Consider the following 26,454-nt stretch of genomic DNA (forward strand, 5'->3'; position numbering starts at 1 on the left):
AGCAAGTCCGGTTTTATCCCATGCTTTTTCAGACCCAGGCCAGCTGGCCTTGGTGAGTTCGGGATAGAACATCCCCATTGTCAAGAGGGTGTCATGGCAATAGGGCAGGTGCTGTCTTTTCAGTGTGTTTCATAGTCCTTGTTCATTGTTTGCATTTGTTTTTAAGTCTGTAATTTAATCTTTTCAAAAGTCCTTTGGTAGTCTGTAAATTTCCTGAACATAAGTTCTGCTTTCTGTATTAGAATTGTTTTAGGATAGTCTAAAAGAAATATAGGACAAATGAAGGCATTTGATGTTTGATTTTCTTTTGAATGATATTAGAACAAAGACTGTTGTGGGCTAAACATATCTATCAGTGGTAATCTTTCCCCAATAGTAAATCATTCTTGTCACTTTTCAGCTTTTATGATCCTTTTTGCTATATAATTTAAACTTTACATTAGTGAAAAATAACATTAAAGTATTTATTACCTATATACTAAATATTATACTCTATTGCAGTAGGATGAAAAAGACTGATATAATGTAGACCCTCAAGACTATAAAAGGAAAGGAAAATATATATACACAGATAACTATAATGCAAGACAGTTTACTGCTAAGTGCCATGAGTTCTGTAGGATTTCAGATTATAGAAAACATTTTTAGCAGGTGATAAAGAATGCTTTTGTGGACACAGGAGCATTTGACTAATTCACGTAGTTTGTAAATTAATATTAACATGGCAATGTGGTGTAAAAATCTTAAAATAGCAGAGCTTCTAGTGCCAAAGATTTTTATCTTTGTAAATTTCAAAAATCATTTCAATTCCAGTAAATGTATCCAGTAAACATTACCACAGATAATAATTTAAGGAAAATATTTGTACTTTTATAATAAATGTTTTGTGTATGGTGGGTAATTGATGTTTTTATATTTTTAGGCCATGAATATTGTGGTTCCTTTCATGTTTAAATATGCTGTAGACAGCCTCAACCAGATGTCGGGAAACATGCTGAACCTGAGTGATGCACCAAATACAGTTGCAACCATGGCAACAGCAGTTCTGATTGGCTGTATGTATGATTCTTTAATCTGTCTACAGGTGTTGACTTTCTTCAAGAAGGTTCATCATATTTGAACAGATGACCTTTTCACCACAAATACAACTTAGCATTTTAGATTTTTATTATTTTATGTGAGATTTGTTTTGATCTGTTTTTGAAAATTCTTTCTATGATATGCTTTGCAAAACTTCTGTGACAGTAGCATTTTCCATGTTTAAAAAAGAATAATATAAAATAAGACATTAATTGTATTACCACTACCTTCACTAGGCTTTTTTATAAGTTATCTTTCTAGAAAGGCCAGTTATTTCTTACTGTTAATATTAAATAGAAGTGGATAATTAATGATATATGAACATTAGTGCTTTGTTAAAATATATTGAGTAACCATGACATACAAATGCAATTAGAAAATAATAGAATGTTTTTTCAAATGAAGTGGGGAGCTGTACATTTGAAAGGGCTTTTTAACACTTTAGAGACAGAAACAGGAGCTTGCTAAAAGCACTTGACTTTTCAGGATCTAAGCCTTTTGCATTTGTTATTTGAGAGAATTGAATTAGATATTGTACACTTACCCACAATGAGGCCATCTGGGCTATTCTATATTAAAAGTATTTTAATTGGAATTTTTTTTCAGCATCTGAAATCTAGGGTCAAATAACACTGAAAGGGATTTATGATGATGGAAAGGTTAATACTCATTAGAGTAGATGAGTTCTATGCTTCTTTTAGTGTAAATATTCTGTGTTATATGTATTGGATGAATTATTCATCGTATAAAGATTTTGTGCAGCCTTGCCACTTGCACTGCTCCAATTCTAATGTTTCTATACCCCCTCCTACTTTTTTTCTTTTGTTTTGTTAGATGGTGTATCAAGAGCTGGAGCTGCCTTTTTCAATGAAGTTCGAAATGCAGTATTTGGAAAAGTAGCCCAAAATTCAATCCGAAGAATAGCCAAAAATGTATTTCTCCATCTTCACAACTTGGATCTGGGTTTCCATTTGAGCAGACAGACAGGAGCTTTATCTAAGGCTATTGACAGAGGAACAAGGGGTATTAGTTTTGTCCTCAGTGCTTTAGTGTTTAATCTTCTCCCTATCGTGTTTGAGATGACGCTTGTCAGTAGTGTTCTGGTAAGTAATGCGTTTTTTCATAGTAACCTTTTATCTTTCAATCTTACTAATAGTAAATAAATAGTTGAAGCTGTTTTATGCTCTTGCATACCTTGATGCCAGAAACATTTTGCTGTTTGTTTCATTATTTTGCCACAAGTGTCAAAGGACTTTCCAAATTATGTATTATTTTTTAGACACCTAGATCATTGGTTAGTGCATCTAATGTTTTTTTTTCCAAGAATTTTGTATGTCACACATTGGATTGTGTGATCAAAATATTTAGATTTGTTTATCAATCCTAACACATTATAACATTGTAAACTTGAAATTAATTCCTCTTTAGGCTTACACAGTTTCAGTGTTAGAATTTGATGGTATAATTGTGACAGGTGCAATTTGACTTTCTTTCCTTGTTACCTTGAGTAGATTGTTTAAGATATTTGATTTTTAATCCGTTATTGATTATGTAACTTCTCAGCATCATAGTTTTTATAAGTATCCTTTGACTGAAGTTTGCTGTTGTGATGCTATAAAGCTATAAAGAACAGTAATTACTTTCTTTTTTAAGTTTTGTTTTATTGTATTGTTTTTAAAACAATAATTCTAAAATAAGGAATATTTCTTATTTATTTGAAGTGCATAGTATCTTAAATAATACTTTCAAAGAAAATAATATTCTCTATAAGCTGTTTTGCCAAGTTTTATATTAAAATTTAGACTATAAACTGCTATATGCAGTTACAATTTTGATTCAAAATGTAATTAAGAATGGTTCATCATCACCTTTTACTAATTATTTTTCCATTTTAAAAATTTCTATTTTATTCAATTTTATTGTACATAATAGAGAATATTGCCAGGATCTCTCACTTTTCCTATTGTAAATGATAAAAGCCAGAGACAATTCAATCACTTTTCACTTCTCTTGACTTCTTTTTCCAGTATTACAAATGTGGTGCCCAGTTTGCATTGGTAACCCTAGGAACACTTGGTGCATATACAGCATTCACAGTTGCGGTTACACGGTGGAGGTATGGTATTTCCCAGAGGCCAGTCAAGGCTGCAGAAATTAGTTATGGTATAGCATATGTTTCAGGCTGTGTAAATCTTTGTCTTACAGAACTAAATTTAGAATTGAAATGAACAAAGCAGATAATGACGCAGGTAACGCTGCTATTGACTCACTACTGAATTATGAAACTGTGAAGGTAATCTAAGTGTCTTTTCGGCTGCCTTTCACACTAGGATTTGTTCTGTCATTTAATTTAATGGGCACTGTGAGAATATCAGATTAGGATAGGATCTCTAGGTGTGATGAAATAATACTCCTTCATTTTTCTTTTGTTTAGAAATGTTCTTTTCTCTTTGACTTTTATTTGGAAATATCAGAATTTTACCTTCTGTGTTTGTAAGTGATCATAAATATATGATTAGCACCTTGATTACAAATGAATATTAGCTAATTAAGTTGACATGCAAGTTCTTGATCCTCTTTTTATCCTTCATAATGCCTAGCATCGTGCTTTTCCTTAAATTTTTCATTCATTTTTGCATTTATTCACTAATTACTGAATTGCTCTCATATGCAAAGCACTGTACTAAGCACTAGGCTATGATAGGAGAAGATGGTCAAAAAGATTACAATGTCCCCCTTGACTTCTCATAATTTTATAATCTGCTAGAAAAGTTGAAGTATTCAAATGACTATTCAAAAAGTCATGATATGGTGAGGGCAGGTGGAATTTAAGGCCTCAGGTTAAGGCTTTGTGAAGGAAGTGTCACTCATAGAAGGCATGTTTAAATCAAGTCTAGGTTCAAATTTATTAACTAGTTAAGAAATGTTTGTTGGATGAATTTTGAATATAATCCATTACTTTGAAAACCTTCAGGAATACCATAATCTAATATATTGAAAGTCAATATTTTTATATTTGACAGTTTCATACATGTATATAATGTATTATGATTATATTCCCCCCCATTATCCTTTCCTGTCCCCTTCCCATTATCCCTTCTTATTCCCTTCCTACTCCTCTGACCCATTTTTTTCTTCAAAGTTGAATTTTATTTTATAATAGGATCTTCAATACCAAAGTATATCTATATATTAAGTATGATAAAACTTACACCAATTGCATAGAAGAGTATATATTCAAATTTGCCCATAGTTACTATTTTTGTATATTTATAGTATTTTAATAATGAAAAATATGAAGCACAGAGATATGACAGATTTTTGAAGACATACGAGACTGCTTCATTGAAAAGTACCTCTACTCTGGCTATGCTGAACTTTGGCCAAAGTGCTATTTTCAGTGTTGGATTAACAGCTATAATGGTGCTTGCCAGTCACGGAATTATGGCAGGTAATGGATTGATGGTTATCACATTTAGAGACTATTATAAATGGGTTAATGAAAGAAATAAGTGTTTTGTATTAGTTGTAAAGTGTGCTCAGTAAAGCACTTTGACATTTTCAGAGTGTTTTTCTTTTCCCATCAGAATGTATTTTCTTGATTGATAATTCTTTTAAAAACTTCCTTTTTATTAACACTGACTTACTTATTGAATGAAAATACTGCTTATTCATTTTATGGTTCTATAATGCGATTCTTTAGGAGAATTTGTTTTAAAAATCAACCATGTAAAATGTTTACTTTATGATACCTTTTTAAAAAAATAATAATGCTTTTATTAATTTGAGACATCAACCTTTTTAGTATCTGGTATCTTTAATTTTTCTTATAAACCTGGAAAACAATGCTATTAATTTACTGTTTAGTTTAAAGGTCTTGTTTTATAATTCAGTAGCTTTTTCTACTGGGTTTTTTTCATTTACAAGTAATGTCTGTGCCTAGTCTTCATAATATGAGATGCATCATCTTTCTTTGTCATGATAGCCATTCACTCCAATTTTAATATATGTACTTTTATGAGTTTTCTTTTTAAATACTATACAAGAAATCTTTGCTTATGCCTTAGAGGAAAAAGGAAATATTTTTAACCTTCTTATTCTGTCATTACTTAAATCATTCTTTGTCATATATTACACAGTGTGTTAGGTATGCTTTTCCCTCTCCATGCAATATACACCAGGTTCCTGCATTGCCTAATTCATGCATTCATATGCTCTATAACTTGTGTCAGCTTAAATGTTGCTGATTATGTACATTTAGAACTATGTGTCACAGAAATTGGCTTTAAAACTCTTTCTTAAGCTAGAGAGCTTATACCTTTTCTTTTTCCAACTGCATAATAAGGTGCCCTTACCGTCGGAGATCTAGTAATGGTGAATGGACTGCTTTTTCAACTTTCATTACCCCTTAACTTCCTGGGAACTGTATATAGAGAGACAAGACAAGCACTCATAGATATGAACACTTTGTTTACTCTGCTCAAGGTAGACACGCGGATTAAAGTAAGTAACGTGTATAGTAGCTTTTTCAGAAGATCATGGAGTACTGTCTCACTAATATTGGGTTGCTCCAGGACAGTGGTTCTCAACTTGTGACTTATAACCTGTGACAGAGGTCACATGTCAGATATCCTGCATATCACTTATTAACACTACAATTCATAAACAATAGCAAAATTATGGTTATGAAGTAGGAACAAAAATAATTTATGGTTGGGGGTCAGCACAACATGGTTGTATTAGGAAGGTTAAGAACCACTGTTCTAGGAGAATATTCTTACATCACGAGGTTAGACAAACAATTTCCTCATTGTCATCTCTTTCCCAACTCCTCACCAAGAAAATCTTTCCTGTACAGTGATTGCACACACCTTTAATCCCAGCACTCCAGTACTTGGTACACAGAGGCAGGCAGATCTTTGTGAGTTCAAGACCAGTCTGATCTACAAAGCAAATTCTAGGACAGCCAGAGCTGTTGTTATACAGAGAAACCTGTCGTGAAAAAAACAAGATAGATAGATAGATAGATAGATAGATAGATAGATAGATAGATAGATAGATAGATACATACATACATACATACATGATAGATAGATACATACATACATGATAGATAGATAGATAGATAGATACATACATACATACATACATACATACATACATACATACATACATGGATGAATGGATAGAGTGAGTCTTCCCAGCGTCTGGCACATATAGGAATTTCTTATCTGCTCATTTTTGTGCAGTGAGTAATGAAAAAAAAATCATACTTGGAAGTGACCTTATTCCATTTGCATAAACCCCCTCTCCCATATTTTTCTTGCTCTCCCTGTTAATTAAAAACATTGTCTAAAGAGTAGTATAAGTAGTATGTTGTTTTTCTTTTTTCTTCCCTTCTAGGACAAAGTGATGGCATCTCCCCTTCAAATAACACCACAGACAGCCACAGTGGCCTTTGATAATGTACATTTTGGATATATTGAAGGACAGAAAGTCCTTAGTGGAGTATCTTTTGAAGTCCCTGCAGGAAAGAAAGTGGCCATTGTAGGAGGTAGTGGGTCAGGGTGAGTAATTTAGTTTTTTATAAAATTCTACATTATTGTCTGATAATTGTGGATGTGAATTTTTTATCATAGTGAAATAATTACTATACTTAAATTGAGCTTCCCTAGTGACGACAGATGCTGATTAGCCTTTCTTCATCTCCAATTTCAGAAAGAGCACAATAGTGAGGCTGCTGTTTCGCTTCTATGAACCTCAGGAGGGTAGCATTTATCTTGCTGGTCAAAATATACAAGATGTGAGCCTGGAAAGTCTTCGGAGGGCAGTGGGAGTAGTACCTCAGGTATTTTAAAACAAAAATGTAATTGTTAGAGGGTTGGTGGATATATTACTATAATAATTTGAATCCAAGAAGCCAGCATATGCTAATGAAGTGGATAATGTTAAACTGTTCAAGTGAAATTCTACTACCAAAAGGAATTGTGTTTTGAGACAGCATCTCACCATGTACTTCTGACTGGCATGGAATTCACCATGTAAACCAGATTGTCCTCAATCAACCAGACATGGTTTCTAACCATAGCTCTAAGACTAATCAGTTCTATGGCACTAGTCTCACTTCCCTCATTTCTAAAATAAAGATAATATTTATAAGAAATAGTTATTATAGAGGATATACACATATATATTTACCAGACACAATACCCATAATATAAATGTTCAGAAAATTAAAACTAATACTTTTGAATATCTTTTAACAAATTAAATCTATAATTACAATGTAATTTATCTACCAACCTCAAGTTTTATGCCTTATTTGCTACTGGTCTACTTTATTATCAGGCATACAGTGCTTGACTGATAGTAATCATTTAAACTTATTTGGTGAGTGACATTGAAACAGAGAAGTAAATTCAAAGTAAAGCCTGAGAAAACAAGAAGTAGATAGTCTTACGGTGTATACAGTTTTATCTTAAAAGTCTATAAAGGAGTTTGAAGCTGTACCTGAATGCTAGAGTACTTGTCTGATGTCCACTGGTAAAGTTGATTTATGAAACCAAGTATCAGATCTCTGGGAGAAAGATCATATGGGGAAGGGAGAGGAGAAAACCTATAAGAAAGTCACCAGGAAGGAAATGGTTACCACAGCATTTGGGAGGCTATGATAGAGTAATTGACTTAAGATTGAGGCAGCCTGGGACATAGTGCATTCCAGCCAGCTCTGGACTACAGAGTAAGATTCTATCTTTTAAAAACTAAAACAAAAAGAGTGATATGACAGGGGTATGCCAATTATAAAAGGTCCCCAAGTACTCCAGCATATGGCACTACTTTCTATCCCATCTTTTGCTGAAAATCACAAATTTTAGTCGTATGAGTCACCTAGGAAGATTGTAGAAATTCCATTTCTTTTTTTCACATGCTCAGCTTCTGATTGTGGAGTACATTGTGAGCCCAGAAATCTATATTTTTAATATGCATCTTAGATGATTCTGAGAGATACTTTAAGACTGACTTTGTGTTAAGAAACAGTAACCTATACTGTTTGCCAAGTGAACTGCATTCTGGACTGTGACTTCATTTGGTCAAGTGTTCTAATTCATATGTCTTATTTCTGCCATTTTTTCGGGCTATATAATGATTTCATGCATCCTTTTGAAAAATAAAACCTTAAATTCACAAAGGAGGAAAAACAATTTATCCTTATTGGAGACATTAGTAATACAAAATTTGGTGAAAATGAAATAACACTTTCACCTAATAGATTGATAAATGAAGTTCTTTCTTCTTATTCATTTCTCTTTGGGGGCCCTCCAGTCAGCTCCCAAATAATCACACAGAGACTTCTTTTGAATGCCAGGCCTTAGCTTGGCTTGTTTCTAGCCAGTTTTCCTTAAATTATCCCATCTACATTTTGCCTCTGGGCTTTTACCTTTATTTTTGTATATCTTTTATTTCCTTCTTATTCCATTGCTAGATGTGTAGCTGGGTAACTGACTCCAAACATCCTCCTCTCCTTCTCCTTTTCTTATTACTCCTCCCTTTCTTCTTTTTCTCCTATTTATTTTCTCTGCCTGGCAGCTCCACATGTCCCTCTTCTGCCTAATTATTGGCTGTTCAATTCTTTATTAGACCAATCAGATGTTTTAGGCAAGCAAGTAACAGCTTCATAGAGTTAAACAAATGCAACATAAAAGAATGCAACACATCTTTGTATCATTAAATAAATATTACACAGTATAAAAGAATGTAACTCATCTTTAACTAATATTCCACAACAGATAAAGATTTTGAAAATCAGAATATCTAATTTAGATATAATTCTGTAACATGGGCAGCATTGTTTTGCTAATGAAAGAATATGGCTTTCATCATAAGAAAATTAACATTACATATAAAGTTCTGCAAAAGTATTCTAATAACTCTGACCCTAGGAAATTTTAGTAAGAAATTAAAAGATACAAACATGGGTCTTTAATACAATGTTATCTTCAGCATTATTTATAATTGTCCAAGGTGGGTGGATACCATATAAATATTCAGTGATAACTGAATGTTTGAAATATTATAGTTTCAAGTGCCATGTAGTCATTAAGTTTTATCAAATTATATTATGATTGTTTTGTTGAACAAATATAGATATTTTGCCTGCATTTAGTCAGTTTTTGTACCCCATGCATCCTGGTGCTTGAAGAGACCAGAAGAGAGATTTGAATTTCTTGAATCTGAGGTTACAGATGAATGTGAATGTGTACTGGGAACTGAACCCAGATTCTCTGGAAGAGCAGCCAGTGCTCTTAACCAGTGAGAAATTTCTCCAGCTCAGCATTAAAGTTTTAAAGAATATTGAGTATCATGAACAGTCAATACGACTATGTAAAGAAATATTAGATCAGTTTAATGTTGCAAACTATTACTTTAAATATGTGAAGGTGTGTTGTGTTGACAGAAGTTTCTGTTTTTCCTGGTCCTGCAGCCATTCAGTCCCAAAGAAACACACAGAGTTCTACGTTAATCATAAACTGGTGGCCCATTAGCTCAGGCTTCTTATTAACTCTTATAACTTATATTAACCCATAATTCTTGTCTGTGAGCCATGTGGCTTGGTACCTGTTATCAAAGCAGTCACATCTTGCTTCCTCTGCATCTGGGTGAAAGTTGCAGACTGAGCTTTCCTCTTCCCAGAATTCTACTGTTCTTGTTACTCCACCTCTACTTCCTGCCTGGCTACTGACCAATCATCATTTTATTAATATACAAGTGACAAATCTTTACAAAGTACAAATCCACTATCCCACAGCAAAGACGTGTTGCATTTGTTTATGCTGTATTTGTTTAACTATGTAAAGATGTGTTACATTTGTTTATCCTGCATTTGTAACATGTAACGATGTGCTGTTTTGCCTGCCTAAGGCACTTGAGTGGTCTGATAAAAGTCTGAATGGCCAATAGATAGGCAGTACAGCATTAGGCAGGGTTGGCAGGCAGAGAGAATAATTAGGAGGTGGAATCTAGTCTTAAGAGGAGAGAACTAGGGAGAAAGAGAGAAAAGCACTCAAGGCCAACCAGCCAGGCAGAATGAAAGAAAGGTGAAAAGCCCTAAGGCAAAACATAGATGAAGAAAAGCAGGTTAAATTGAGATATAAGAGCTACTGGGACAAGCATAAGGTAAGGCAAAGCATTCATAACTAATATTAAGACTCACATTTTTATTTGGGAGCTGGTAGTCCAAGAAAGCCTGCTAAAAAGGATATCAAACAAAATATTCTGGCTGTACAACATAGATTAATTCTTGCAATTAGAGAAAAAGATGGAATAGACACCAAAGCATTAATGTGTTTTTCTAGACGATAAGGTTAATACATTATTTAGTTTCTTAAATTTGTGAACTTTGTGTGTGTGTGTGTGTGTGTGTGTGTGTGTGTGTGTCTATGTGTCTGGTGCATGCCATGTTATGTCATACCTACAGATAGTTCTGTGGTTATTGAAACTAAATTAACAATTGCATTATTTCACATAATTATTCATATTTAGTGTGTGACAAGAGTATTTAGCAAAAATCATGAAAATAGTTCATTTGTGTTTTGTTTTGGGAAATAGGGTCTTACTCTGTACTGCAGGCTAGTATCAAGCTCATGGTACTCCTACTTCTGACCCCAAGTGTTGGGATTACAAGGGTGAATCACTACACATGTTTAGTTAATTTTTGTTTTATCCATTTTTTGGTTATATTTTTCTGTTTTTCGGTTAGCATTTATTAATTTTTTTCTGAATATAAAGTACTATAAAATAGTTCTGTGTGTAGGACTTTGAGCTTATTTGGTACATTTAGTATGAGAAATTTATGTTAGTCGTGGATATATAAATGATCAGAATATTACTTGAAATAATATCTGAAATTCTCAACCTGAAAATACTGTAAAAGAAGACCTTTATTGGGTCTCCTGGTGAATATTAACAATTAGAGCCATTTTATTTCACCTTGCTCTCAACCATTCAGAGACTGAAAAAAGAATAGGAGATAAATGCTCATTTGAAATAAATTAGCTTTAGTATGCCATGTCAAAACAAGGTGAATTATCAAATGACAGCTTGCACTGAACTTCCTCTAGTAAGTACACACATGATGCACAAATTCTTTATTTGCTGAGTTTCAAGGCCAAAGTAAAAGCTTCTTATAAATACAGGGAAATATATCTAACCTCATCAGTAATTAAGGAAATTCTAACGTAAACAAAAAGTACATTTCACTCTAAAATCATAAGTGAAAGTGAGTACCAGGGTTGCTAAAGCTATGGAGATCTAGAAACCTTACATGCCATTTAGTAGAACATGCTCATATATTACTAGCTGCTGTTTTTGTAGGACAGCTGAGCAATAACATTACAAAATAAATATAAACTTCACTTTTGACCTATCAGTTAACATCTTGGATTCCGGAATTCTTGCATAAATACTTAAGTGTGTAAAGCCATTTATATAATGCTTTTATCCCAACATATTAACCACATTAATAGACATTAATGGGGGAATAAGTAATTTTTATCTATAGTAGGAAATATATAGCGATTAAAAGAATGAAGTATGTTTCTATTATCTAGAATGGAAAATCTCCAGTATATGTTAAATAGAAAAAGCAATTTACAATGTAGTATGTGTAATTTGGGTTCCCTTGTATTGGAAAAAAAAAGCATATGGTTAAGCATATAAATGTCTCATAATAAGTCTGGAATGAACATAACAAATTATACATGGTAATTAGCTCCAGAAAGAGACCTGAGACTGCAGGTCTAGTAAAATGAATTGTTGTGGTTTGCTATTTACAATTACTTTACGTCTTTATACTTTTTAAAATTTATATAAATTTGTATAATGAACACATATACAATGGGTGTTTATACAAATCTGCTTCAGGATGCTGTCCTCTTCCATAACACTATCTACTACAACCTTTTATATGGAAACATCAGTGCTTCACCAGAGGAAGTATATGCAGTAGCAAAATTAGCTGGTCTTCATGATGCAATTCTTCGAATGCCACATGGATATGACACACAAGTTGGGGAACGAGGACTCAAACTATCAGGTGAGCAAAGATTTTAAAGCTTCTACTTTTATATTCTCCTCAAACCAATTTGTTGGGACTGTTTATATTATTGATGGAATCTCAATTAATGTATAATCCACAACCTTTAAGGAAAGCCAAGACTTACTCACTTGGAATATAGTAAAAGTAGAGTTAATTAGTTTAGTACTGACTAGTGTATCTCTCATCTTATTTCCTAGGTGAAGTTCAGATGTCTAAACATCCTTACACTTGTCCTGTTCATTTTCTTATCTTTCTTAGTTAGCTCACTGGTGAAAGAAATTTTGAGGTTTTTATATGTTTCTATGCAAATGTTTAATCATGAGATGGTATATTTAATCATAACTTTAAAATGGCTGGATTTTTGGATAATTTATTTATTTACAAAATTTATTAAGTATACACTGCATTGCTCCTATGCCAAATTATGTATGGCTAAATGGGCCTGCTGTCAAGCAATGTGTGGTCTATTAGAAATTTTTTATTTAAGTTAAGAATATTTTAAGCAAAGATTTTCTAGTTAAGTTTGTTTGTGGTTATTGTTTGGTCATAGCTTAGTAATATATGTTTATCATTTCAGTGTACCTTATAAAAGTTTATGTAACTTGCCCTTGTAGTTAAGAAAAGGTAAAATGTATTTGGTATATACCCTTACTTTGAAAAATGCTATTAAATAACAGCTTATCTCAAAACATACTTAAATATTAGCAGATTGGGATGTTTTATGTTAAGTCATAAATTAGGTATTCATGGTTTCATGTCTTTAAGTTTTCTAGTTTCAGATATTGGGTTTGTCCTTTGATTTGTTGATTCATTGCTAATGAATTTTTTATCTAAGGGTTTTGCATATTAAAATACCCATAATAGAAAGTAACATATATGATAAACATGCTTTTGGTTAGAACAATTGAAAAAATCAAAGTTGTTACTTATCATTTTTATTCATTTCACTGACATGAATCAGAGATTCATTAAGATTGAATTTGTATTCCAGGGAATGTAGTTTGTCAAAGGATACCATATATAGACTTAGACTGAACAGTTTAGTTAAGTGGCAAGTGATAAAGAATTTAGGTAAATGTTACAGGTATAATTTGATGGTTATAATCAACAGGAATACTAGAAACAGAATATTCCTGTATTGTGTTTCCTTAAATGAAAATATTCTTTTTCAGGAGGAGAAAAACAGAGAGTAGCAATTGCAAGAGCCATTTTGAAGGACCCCCCAGTTATTCTCTATGATGAAGCTACTTCATCATTAGACTCAATAACTGAAGAGGTAAATGACAATGAAAATAACAAAATAGACTTTTTTCCTTGGAATCTTCAGTGCAATGTCTGCATTACTTAGAACAATGGTTCTCAACTTTCCTAATGTGACCCTTAATACCCTCATGTTATGGTGACCCCCAACTATAAAATTATTTCTGTTGCTACTTCATAATTTTGCTACTTTTATGAATTGTAATATATGTGTACCTGTTACACAAGAAGTCTGATATGTGACCCTGTGAAGAGATCATTAGACCCCCAAAGGGGCTGCAACTTACAGGTTGAGAACCACTGACTTAGTGTTTTGAATGTATTTCAGTGGGAGATATTATAAAGTAAAATAGCCAACCCCGTCTTTTTATATGGCAAGTGTTAGTAAATTCTACAAAAGCCAGGTTGCGTTGAACCAGATAATACATTGTTACAAATGTGCTTCCTTTTGGAAGTGTATGATACGCTATGCTATTACTATATCACTCCTGTATCTTGCAAAGCTGTACATATTACCTGACATGCTAGTGAGGGAAGAAAGTTTTATTAACTGTCTTATTGTTTAGCACTCCTTAATAGAAGTCATGTAAGTGACTCTGACACAGTCTAACCAGAATGCCTTTCACTTACTATTGAAGTGCAAGTCAGGCCATCCAACCCTTAGAATAGTACCATTTGTTTCAGTTCACAAAAGTGTTATGTAACAGCAAAACTTTTGTGACAATGATGCCATGATACTACCCCAACTAGTACATTGCGTCTCATAACGTCTTTACATTACATACAAAAGTTTCAGCAACAATGGTAATTTCCTGTAGGTTAGTCTAGAACTAAAGCTAGGCAAATGTTGTAGTTTGCTACTTTTCACTAAGTATGTGGTAGGAACCTAATGTTAACTTAGAGGTCTTCTTTCAGCTTTACAGTCAATGTGATGTAATATTTACATGTGGAATTAAATTTGAGGGAACATTATTATTTTATTAGCAACATATTTAAAACAGTTCAAAGTAGATTCATTTGAGAATTACATTTTGAATGAATATTGAACAGGACTAGATCCCATTCACAAGAGAATAGCAACCTATTTATGAGAACTTCATGCCTAAATATATGTTGTACAAGTGATAAGCTAACAGGATAAAATTTATAACAGCAGTTTTTGAGTCACATAATATAATTATGTTAGAGAATATATCCCATTCAGCATTTACAAAGAATTCCTCAGAAGAAGAAGTTTTGATAAATTTCAGTGAGTCCTTTTAATAGGTAAAGGGAAGTCAGAATTTGAGCTTTTATAGGTTAGAAAGGAGAGAGACTCTCTACAAACATAAGGTTGATCATTAGTCTGTCCTAGTAAAAACATAAGGTCTCCTTTTCATAAAACTGTATGTACCCTGTAATTTATGCTTTTAAAACATGAAATGTTTAGAAATACCTGTGGGAAGCCAGTGAGCATATCCCTATTACCCACACTGTTTCTCTAGCCAATGACTTCTATAGATAATTGAATTACACATGTAACTGTCTTACACTTTATAGGCAGTAAACAAAATCTGTTTTCTAGAATGTATTAAGAACTCAAAATGTGAAAAGGCACACCTTTAATTCTATCAGTGTAAGGCCATTTGTGTCTACATAGTAAGTCTTGTAGCAGCCAAAGCTACATACTGAGACCCTATCTCAAAACAACAAACAAGAACTCAAAATTCTTTTGGAAAAAAAAAAAGACTGCCTCAAGTAAAAAGTTCTTGGATGTGTTTTGCCTTTGAACTAAGGAAAAACAAATGTTCCTGCAGGCTTTCAGACTCCTTTCTTTGAGTTTTTTTTTTATTTTTTCTGCATCCTGTTACTTGAATATTTCCTCATTTTAGTTTTCTTCTTATTGATAAGATTATAGATGACCATGTTCCTCATACCACCAGAGTTTGTCTTTTTAAAATCATATTGTCCCAGATGTTTTAGTGACATGTTGCCTAAGAGATATTTTTTATTTTAGTATTCTAATGATTACTTTCCAATTTTCACTAAATGAAATATTTAGTGTTGATATGAATTCCTAAGTTCCTTTAGTAAAGATAGCATTGTCTTACTTTCCATTAACCTAATGAAAGCTCTGGTTTGGTTTTCTCCTACTCTTGTCAAACTTGTAGGCTATTCTTAGTGCCATGAGGGATGTGGTGAAGCACAGAACTTCGATTTTCATTGCACACAGATTGTCAACAGTGGTTGATGCAGATGAAATCATTGTCCTGAGCCAGGTAAGAAATGAACTTTAAAAGATAGTATTCATTAGAGAATTATCAGCCTTAATTAGAGAAGTTTTTCTCTGCAATGATAGGCAGTGAATGAAAGGACTTATGGCTGCTGAAGATGCAGAAAATAACTGACAGTTCAGCCCTAAACAGCACATTTATGCCACTACCTCTAATGCTTAGGGATCATGGAGGAATGGGTCAGGGGTGTTGGATTGGGGGATAAGGAACCAGAAGAAAAGGAGAAAGACTGTGAGGTGCTATTTTCTGGCCATGACACAGCAATTGTAATCATCATCTTTCAGCAACTGCAGCTTCCTACACTGGGTGTGCACAAGACTGAGCCAGTCAGCAGTCAAGTCATGAATACAGGAGGGTGTCACAGGGCATATCCTCCCCCAAGAAACTATTAACTGCTTATGGATTCTAGGGGAGGGTTGTGATTGTCTTCACTTGTGTACCCAAGGTGAAGCCACCAGACTCTAGTGGATACTTCTAAGTCATATAGGCTATCCTGGTAAAAATCAGTGGATTACAAAACAAAAAGACATGAATGTAGGAAGCGCATTTATAGGGAAGAGGAGATTTAACAGGGGTAAAATGAAGACAAGAAAGGGCAGTGGTAAAAGTAATCAGTAAATTTTATATATCTATATGAACTTATCAAAGAATAAATTTAATAGAAACTATAAAAGGAAAAATGATAGTATTTGAAGAATCTTAGAAATAGTTATAGGTACCCAAAATTTAATTATTGTGTCCAATGAAATATTGCAGAATTTGTGTGCTTTTGATGAAATTAAATCCTAATAGTATTCTGGTTTTTGTCACTTTTGTAAGAAATAATGCATTAAATTTCCAAGAAGGATAAACTATATTAACTCACTCTTTATTAAAGTACTAAAAGCAAATGTTTGATCAGGAAAGTATTAAATCTTCAAGATAGAAGCATATTTTCAATGATTGTCTATATAAAATAATTTTGCTTCGTTCAGTTTTGCCCTGAATAGATCTTTGCACAGTGTCTTTGTATTTTCATTGTTTTATATATATATACATATATGTGTATATATATATCATTAATATCTTAAAATTTACAGTGAAATAAAAATCATTTTTAAAGTGACTATTTAATTTTGTTTTCATTGTAGGTAAAGTAAAAATATACTATTTTATCACTTTTGAGGGAATTACTATACAAGCTTACTATCTAAATGTTCTCAGCAATCGTTATGATTGGCAGATCTGAACATTTTTAATAATTGTCCTTTACTCTGTAAGGATCTTTTTCCCTCACCTCTTAGCATTTGATTATTTCTAACACTGTTCAGTTTTTCATATCACATACAGAGCTTTTGCCGTCATTATCGTTCTCTTCTAATCAATACTTCTATTTTTTATTGTTTTGGAAGCCAGTGTACTGAGAGTTAAGAGATGGGAAGCAATTGTGTGCTTTCTAAAGTTTGAGTTATCAAGAGGGACTGGACTTTTTTGTGATACTACAGATTCAACTCAGAGCCTTATACATGCTATCAAGTGTTCTACTGTTGAACTGTATTCCCAGCCCACAAAGGTTTTTTTTTTTCATTCCACTAACATTTAGACAGTATTTATTCATTATTGTGATATTTATACCCTTTATTCTATAAGGGATTTATATGTTTGTGACTTTAAATGTGTTAGTTTGTTCCTAAATGTTGACATTCTTTAGAAAATAAGTTGTTTTTCCCAATATGGTTAAACCAAAATATCTTAAATGGTAACTTAAACCTTACTATATCTTTGATATATAAGAATCTAAAATAAAATCTGATATTTTGTACCTTTTAAACTAAGCTTAACAAATTATATGCAGTCATGCTCTCAGAGCTTTTATTCAATAATAGAAAATATTGAGATTTCTTAGTAAATAACGTATTTACATATGTCTGTACAGAAATGTCACATTGCCCCATGGGTTTTGAATTGCAATTAATGTATTAATGTCCATAGCATATGTAGCTATATAAACTTTCTTGGTATTTTTGTTTGTTAGCCCTCTAATTGGCTAATTTTATGACCTCATTTTCAACTAGGGGTTTGTCTGCCACCTCAGGCATTGTCAAAATTTGTTTATATTTCTGTTAAGATGTCATGCCTATGAGACATCTGATTGATCATGGAAGATTAAACACACTTACTTTCCTCCTCCATCCCAACTAAAAGAAAAGTGAAGGAATAAAATGAGTATAATTATAAATCATATAATTATAAAGATACTAGAAGAATTAATAGTGAACAAAGAATATCAGCAGATATGGGGAAGATGTTAAGTAGATAGATTAGAAGGACTGAGAAATTTGGATGCTTCTGGACTCCCTGAATGTGGCTGACAAGGAGGGCTGACTGAGAAGCCAAGGGCAATGGCACTGGGTTTTGATCCTACTGCATGTACTGGCTTTGTGGGAGCCTAGTCTGTTTGGATGCTCACCTTCCTAGACCTGGATGGAGGTGGGAGGTCCTTGGACTTCCCACAGGGCAGGGAACCCTGACTGCTCTTTGGACTGGAGAGGGAGGGGGAGGGGGATGGGGGAGCGGGAGAGAAATGGGAGGAGGGGAGGAGGCGGAAATTTTTAGTTAAGTAATAAAAATAAAAAAAAGAGAAAAAAATTTAAAAGTGACTTGGTTCACACTGTACAAACCAGAAATGGTTCAAGAGTTAGAGGCATCAAGGTATTATGGAAAGTGAAGGTAAGTATGAGGCTGAAAATATCAGAATTCACATTTGTGTAAGAAATAAAAGCCAGATCTGTTGACACAAGATTGTAATTCCAGCTGCTAGGGAGGCTAAGCCTGGGCAACTTAAAATAAATAAAAATAAATAAAAATAAAAATGTAAAAGAGGGCCTGGGATATAGCTTAGTAGTCACATTGGGAAACCCTGGGTTCAATTCCCATTACTGTTAAGACAGTTTTCAAGGCTTTTTCTTACCTGTTATGGCCTGGTATTTACCCCCTACCAGCCTTAGGAAGAAGTTTACCAAACAGCTGTTTCTTTCCTTCATTGGCGAATAATGGGAGAATTCTCTAAAGAAACCAGAGTAGCCCCTTTAAAAGAATATTAATTGTAGTTGGTTGTTTTATTGCTCTTTACTCTTTGGGGGGGCTGCCACCCAGCTCCCAAATACATGTACACGGAGGCTTACTCTTTTTTATGAATGCCTGGACTTAGCTTGGCTTGTTTCTAGCCAGCTTTTCTTAAATTATCCTGTCCATTCCATCTTTTGCCTCTAGGCTTTTACCTTTCTCTATTTCTGTATACCTTTCATTATTTCCGTGGCTTGCTTGCTGGGTAGCTGGGTGGCTGGCTCCTAGTATTCTCCTTCTTTTCTCATTCCTTCTTCCTTTCCTCCAGTTTCCTCCTTCTATTTATTCTCTCTGCCTGCCATCCCTGCCTATCTTTTTCCTGCTCTGCTATTGGCCATTTGCCTCTTTATTAGATCAACCAGGTATTTTAGGCAGGCACAATAACACAACTTCACAAAGTTAAACAAATGCAGCATAAAAGAATGCAACATATCTTTGCATCACTAAAACAAATGTCCCACATCATAAACAAATGTAACACATGTTAAAATAATATTCCACAGCAATTAATGTTTGAGGCTGCAATAAGATGGCCAGGTATCCAAGTGTTCATCCTATCACAAAGTGTGCCAATTGAGAAGGCCATTCCCATGCACACAGCCTCCAGTTAGCTTTTTATTGTTCTATTCTTTGGTGTTAGGAGAGAATAAAGTGTTAGAAGAGAATAAATGAAGATATCAAAAGCAAACAGAATGAAAAAGGGTTCAATAAAATACATAGACAATACAAAGAACTGTAAGAAATATTTTAAAATTTAATATTCCTAGAAGTCATGATAAATGAAACATTTTTAAAATAATGATAGGTGCTATTCAGAAAAGGAAAGGAAGCATATGGCATGGTTTCTGGGATATATGATTGAATGAAAAAAAGTGGCGTACAAACAACATGTATGCCGTTTTTTGCAAGAAGGATGGGGGTGGAGAATATATGTATATGTGCTTAAATTCCGAAGAGAAATTCAAGAAGGATAAAATAGAAACTAAAACAGTTGGCTATCTGCAGAATGGAGATGAAAATGGTTTGCAAGACATAAGCAAATAAGATCTTCCTGAATATGTATGTTTATATTAATTTTGCTTTTGATCTATTTTATGTGTTGAAAAAAGTTTATACATACATATACATATAAATGTATATGTATATGTGTATGTTTGTTTGTTTGTATGTATGTATGCACAGTCCCAAACATATTGACATGTTATGAAAGCAGAAGGAACATTACTATTTTTAATGGGCTGAAAAGGACTAGTTGGAGGGGAAAATGTGGAAGAGATTAATATATATGTATTAACACGTCACAGCGAAGCACTTTATCTTGTATACTAACTAAAAACAAAAATAAATCAAGGATACAAAAACAAAAATTGAATACTAACAGGAAGCAAAACTGTCATTGATAACCACACAAAAAAGAATAGAATCTATCCATGTAATTTTTAATGTAATATTCTAATTATATACGCTTATTAAATGTCCTGATTTTCTTCTCTGTTGCTGTGATAAAAACACTGACCAAAACCAACTTGGGGGAAGGATGAATCTACTTGGCTTACAAGTTACAGTCTTTCATTGAGGAAAGCCAAGGCAGGAGCTGATGCAGAGGCCATGAGGGATGCTGCTTGCTGGCTTGTTCCCCTTCCCTTGCTCAGCCTGCTCTCTTACACACCCGAAGATTACCTGCTCAGCGATGGCATCACCCGCAGTACTGGGACTTTCCACATTAATCAATCAAGTACATGCCCTCCAGACTTACCTACAAGCCAATCTTATGGAAGCACTCTCTCAATTGAGGTTCCTTCTTCCCAGATGTGCCAAGTTTGTATCAAGTTGACAAAAAAAACTAATTAGGATATTAAATATAAATGTATAATTATATTTATTACATCATATCACCAGGTTATAGTTCTTTTAATCTACCCACTTAACAACTTCCCCATGTATTATATAATACACAAGTGTATTATAAGGATAAATAGTCCAAAGGGAAGAGTTGTTAATTCTATGGAAGTATCCATTTTGAAATTATTCTGTATGTAAGTAAGACTGAGCAGCATATACTGAGTAAATACACTGCTCTTAGAACAGAGATCTTACTTGGGAGAAGAAAGTTGCAAGTAAAAAAATCATCAGAGGATAGGAAGACTCTCACAAGGTTTATGTTTTAACAGAATTACCCATATAAATTCCTTATGCAGAAAGTATTCTAATTCTATCTACTGCAAAAGCCTGGGAGCAATGAAATTCTGAAAGTAATGAGCATTCCCAGCACACATTTTGGACACTAAATTACTATTTCTCACTAAAAGGACCCAAACCTTCTTCGATAAAAGCTGATCTGGGGTAGGGGTACTAATGAACACATGTCACAAGGACACAGGAACCACTTTGAATGACCTCCCACTGGCCAAATGTGGGATAATTAGAGCAGTCAAATGAATAATGGTGCTAATGAGTTGTAACATATTGAATAAAAAACTAATTTTTGCATCCATGATAATACTTTTAAAACAAGAAGTGCCAAGGGGAAAAGAAAAGCCCTTCTTTAAGAATACCACCATCCAGCCTATAGAAGGAATGATAAATTTAGAAAATCAGATTTTGCCACCACCATTGTAATAATTGTGTTTAGAAAACAATCACCGCTGGCTGATAAGACTATTGAGGAACAGATTTTTCAATCGGTTTGAAAGGAAAACCCATAGGTTACTTATTATGAGCATAAAACTTGATGGTTAAATACAGAAATTTTCTAGATACCTTTAACCACAAGATCAAATTTCATATCAGTAATGGAGCAAACCAACCCCCTTACCTTCTGATATGATGCCGCATTGAAGACATATTACTCTTTTTAATATTTTATTTTTATTTTTAATTATGTGTATATGTGTAGGTCTGTGGGATAGAGAGGTTGTGCTCATGAGTTTAGTGCCAGGAGAGTCCATTAGAAGGTCTTGAATCCCCTGAAGCAGCAGTTACAGGCCATTATGAGCTGGGTACTGGGAACCCAGCTCAAGTTCTCTCAGAGATGAAGAAGGACTCCTAATAGCTGAGCCATCTCTGACCCCACATGACTTAATAATCAGGAAAAACTAGATAAATCCAAACTGAAGGGCAGTCTTTATATTAAAAAAACAAACTCTAAGCGAGTTAGACCTGGACATTTAAAAAATGTCAGTGTCATAAAGAGAGAGTAGGACACTGCTAGAAATGCAATGTGTAGATGCAGGCAGTATTCTCGTTACTGCTCAGACCACAGCTCCTTTGCATTGTACTCAATAAACTATTCTTGAAAAGGGAAAACTATTTAAAATCAGTATTTTGGTTTTCTTCAGCTCCTAGGTGGAAAAAAAAGGGCATTGTTGTAATATTTACTAAAGGTTGAAAATGAAGCATATGTTAAGATAAGAGTATCATGGCGTTGCTAAATTTCTTGGGTGTGATATAATTATGTCAGGCTTTTAAAATTGTTCCTTACTTTTAAATGTATATACTAATGAGATATTTAGAAGTATAATATCAGTATGTACAACTCATTCTCAGATTGTTTGGCAAAATAGAATATGATTTTATGTACAGATAAAAATATGTCCTTATTGCATATAATATATGAGAGAGAATAAGTAGAAAGTGAGACAAAGCAAGTATGGAATGAAACTAAGCAAATGAGGGAGTTACTAAGTCTAGGAAGAAAAAACTGTAAGAAAAATATGTATATAATCCCAGTGTCTACATGATTCATCATGAAACATGTAATCATAAAGTAAACAACATAAAATGCGTGCATAGACATAGCAAAATAAACAGAGCAAGAATTTGTGATACAGGAGGTGTTATTAGAAGAGTGAAAAATTCAGCAGAGGAATTATGGGATGATTGGAGTATTGACTCTTCAACTTCCTTAATAAGTTCATAAATAATGCCATAAATCAAGAAGCAATATAGCCATAGATGTGTACAAATCCAGTACTTGGGCGTTGGCACAGACTAGCTTCACTAATATTACAGAAAGTGTCTATTTGGAACAATTCTGTCTATAAGAATGGCCATGAAAGTGACAAATTCTTTTTGTCTCTCATCATGTTTAACAGTAGCCATCAGATAGGAAATAATTCTGGATCAGAGCCTGGAGTCCATGCCAAATCAATGAATGTTGTGTTTAATAGGCACTGTTAACAAAAAGAGCTACTGGAAGAAGTAAACTTAATTTTCATGAAGTCTTCTTTATTTATGAAATTTTATTTCAGAATTCACATGGATTTAACAATATTGTTTTTAAATCCTTTAAATCCCTGTATAAATAACAGTGCTTTTGATTTGAACATTTGCTGATTACAGAAAATATCACCTTTTTAGAATTTTAATCTTCTCTTTATGCCTTTCAGGATGAAAAATAAAACAGTAAAGCTTTATTTCTTTATGTACTATGATGTTTGTAGGATTGGGAATCTCATAGTTTTTGTTAACTGAGTCTGGGTAGTACAGCAGTGGAGAAGCATTCCTACCTCAGTTCTTTCCAGTGGAGCTATGAATGAGGAATTAGAAGAGGTGTTTTAATGAATACAGGTCCTTCAAAAATCTTTCACTATAAGTTACTATATAGCTTTAGGTATTATGCTGGTTAACTGACATGTACCTTGTGTTTACTTTTTAGGGGAAGGTAGCTGAACGTGGTACCCACTCTGGTCTGCTTGCTAACTCTAGCAGTATCTACTCAGAGATGTGGCATACACAGAGCAGTCGTGTACAGAATAATGATAACCTCGGATGGGGAGCAAAGAAAGAAAGGCTCTCCAAAGAAGAGGAAAGGAAGAAGCTCCAAGAAGAAATTGTTAACAGTGTAAAAGGCTGTGGCAATTGTTCCTGCTAAGGAACACAAGACTATTTTTGTCTTTCTTTTTGTTGTCTTGTTTGGTTTTAGAGTACACATTTGCACTGAAGCAAAACTTGTTCATAAATTTTCAAATTTTACATTCTCATTCCTTTAATCTTATTAAATAACATATATTTGAAGGACGGTTTGATTTTATGTCTTTCACCATCTTTTGAATGTGACATCTATAATTATCCCCCAAGTTATTTTTCTTGTTCCTGCCCCAGTTGTGTTCAGTGCATAATTCTTGTTACCATTTGATTTGACCCTATAGTCATTTTTGAAGTCTGATATTCATTTGCTATTGATAACCAGATGAAGTAGAGTGATTTCCAAATTTATGCAGTATTTAAACCTCCTTTGTGCTGACAAGTTTTAGAGAGAGTGGCTTTTTTCTCTTAAAATTAAACAGAAATAAAAAAGAGAAGAGTGTAGGTTTTCTCTTCCTTCCTCCCTCCAATTTTAGTTCTTTGTCAGTCTGAAAATTAGTTTGCAAATACGTTTAATGTTGGAACTTACCAAAATGAACTGTACTTATACTTCGGGCATTTTCTTTTTTGACACCTATAGTAAGAGTTATGATTATGTCCTTTTGGGAGAAAAACTCACATTGGTATAGAATATTATCTTTAATCGCCACTGCAACTCTTCTCTAGTGATTGGAATTTTATTTTGACCCCCCCACCCAAGTTTTTGTTTTGGACCAAAATTTATTAATTTTTATTTCAAGTCTCAGAAACCTTGATGTCATTTGAAAGTTATTATACTGTCAATGATCCCCAAAGTTTAAGGAGTTAATGGTCTTTCCTATTTCTATCTTAAATGCACTGCTTTTGCTATCTGAAGTTATACAATAAAATAAGTAAATAGGATGTTGTACATCCACACATGTGAATGTCTGTGTACATGCTAATATATGTATATAAGTCAGTGTCCCCTTAAAATTATTAAAAACATTTGATAAATAGGAAAGAATTCCATCTATAGGTATATTCTTTAGGTGACCAGATCTCTTAATCTGTATTGCCATTTCACAATTGAAGTTTATTGTAACATTTTTTCTTACTTAATCATAATTTAATGAATTTTTGTTAAGTCTAATGTAAAAGAGAGACTAAGTGATATAGAAAAAAACATTTTACCTAATAGAAATAATTATTAAAATGATAATACACATTCACTTAAAAAGATGTTCTCTTAATTCAGACATAGTAAAGTATACCTGGAGTCTCAGCATCAGGAGGTTGAATCCAGGAATTTGAGGCTAACCTGGACAATATAGTGAGACCCTTTCTCTTAAAACTGAAAAAGGAAACAAAAAGTTCTTCTCTTGTTTCAGTATGAATTTAATTTGTTTGAGAATACCCATTCATTTTGAAACATGTGTATCTCATGAATGGCCACATAATCATTCATAATGTGGCTTTATTTCTCAGGAAAGGTCCTAAACTGCTTGTTACATTAAGGTTTTAATGTGTTTTAAATGATAATTTAGTGTGGGAGAGATTAATATTTTTTGATTTGTGTTATTGTAATTGTTGAATAAATACGTTCTGTTATATAATACTTTGCTGATCTGAAGCCACTATTTCAGTTAATCTTTGATGCCAAAGTAATTTTTGCAGGATCTTGCTTTTAAAATTGAAAGTAACACTGCTATGTTTTGTGGTTTGTTTTGTTGATATTTCTTGCTCTCAAGATGTAGTTATCAGTGTTATTCTCAAGGGGGGAAGAGTACATCCTTTGAATAAATCAGTTACATTACTGCAGATGTGATTAAATTTAGATAAAAAATTTGCATCACTATTCCTTCATTTGCAGCAATGCTGATGGAGATGATGGAACTCACACAGACAAGCAGAGTGTAATAATCATTAGTAAGAATTCTTCTTGAAGTGTACATAGCAGTGTTCAAAGAAAGTTATTTTGTGATATAGGGAACATTTACTCCAAGAAAGTAGGAATATTTTCAGGGTAGGGATAATATTCCCACTAAGATATTGAAACTATTTTCTTTTCATATGTTTGCAGGTGGTTCTTAGGCATTTGTAGTCATTAACCTATCTTTTGGCTAACAAAGCTAAAATTATCTAAAAAAGACAGAGTAGAGGCAATAACTAAGTCTTAAAGACATTTTTTTAAAAATTATGTCATCCTTAGGTGGTTCTATAGAGGGAAATAATAGACAGATGAAGATGAAAGACAAGCTTCCTGGGATGATTCAGTCATGGGAAATGCCAAGAAAAGGGCAGTTAATTATAATGCACTAATTTTTACATCACAATATTACATAATTACGCAAAAAGGATAATGTGTATAAATTAAAAATGAAAGCAGCATTGCAGCATTGTTTTTTTAATATATTGGGAAGAGTAAGTTATACTTTTAAAATTTGAGCTTTGAAAATAGAGCAAGATAATGGGGGTTCATTTCTTAACATCTCTTTTTTTAAAGGATTAAAAAAATTATTCTCTTCTTAAAGAAATCCCACTTTACAAAAATTAGCTTGAAGCCAAGGTAATTTAGGATCATAAAACTGGGCCAGATGCTTTACTGATTGTCCTTAACATAGAACTGTCTTGTTGTGCAGATGGGCTCATTTGGAAATTTTTAACAGCTCAAGCCAGGGTCACTTGTGAGAATCAGGAAGACCTTCACATCTGAATATGAACAGTCTCAAGATATGCATACCTCTGCAGGGATTTGCACCTCTTATATACCTTACAATGAATATTCTGACTTTCTCTTCCATGTTGACAGATCTC

General features: G+C 33.3%; 1 protein-coding gene across 1 annotated transcript in view; it reads left to right on the forward strand.

Annotated features, from left to right (window-relative positions):
* Abcb7 (ATP binding cassette subfamily B member 7) overlaps positions 1-25,455 on the forward strand; it is a 176,197-nt gene extending 150,742 nt beyond the window's left edge. Inside the window, exons 5-16 of the mRNA XM_005369713.2 lie at positions 923-1,055; positions 1,915-2,183; positions 3,108-3,196; positions 3,286-3,373; positions 4,357-4,531; positions 5,426-5,583; positions 6,484-6,647; positions 6,799-6,928; positions 12,001-12,172; positions 13,348-13,451; positions 15,586-15,693; positions 23,471-25,455. Of these exons, the coding sequence (XP_005369770.2) occupies positions 923-1,055; positions 1,915-2,183; positions 3,108-3,196; positions 3,286-3,373; positions 4,357-4,531; positions 5,426-5,583; positions 6,484-6,647; positions 6,799-6,928; positions 12,001-12,172; positions 13,348-13,451; positions 15,586-15,693; positions 23,471-23,686 (1,806 nt within the window). The 3' untranslated portion in view covers positions 23,687-25,455. The remainder of the gene's footprint in view (positions 1-922; positions 1,056-1,914; positions 2,184-3,107; positions 3,197-3,285; positions 3,374-4,356; positions 4,532-5,425; positions 5,584-6,483; positions 6,648-6,798; positions 6,929-12,000; positions 12,173-13,347; positions 13,452-15,585; positions 15,694-23,470) is intronic.
* The last annotated feature ends 999 nt before the right edge of the window (positions 25,456-26,454 follow it).

Source organism: Microtus ochrogaster, unplaced genomic scaffold, assembly GCF_000317375.1.
Source record: "Microtus ochrogaster isolate Prairie Vole_2 unplaced genomic scaffold, MicOch1.0 UNK57, whole genome shotgun sequence".
NCBI lineage: Eukaryota > Metazoa > Chordata > Mammalia > Rodentia > Cricetidae > Microtus > Microtus ochrogaster.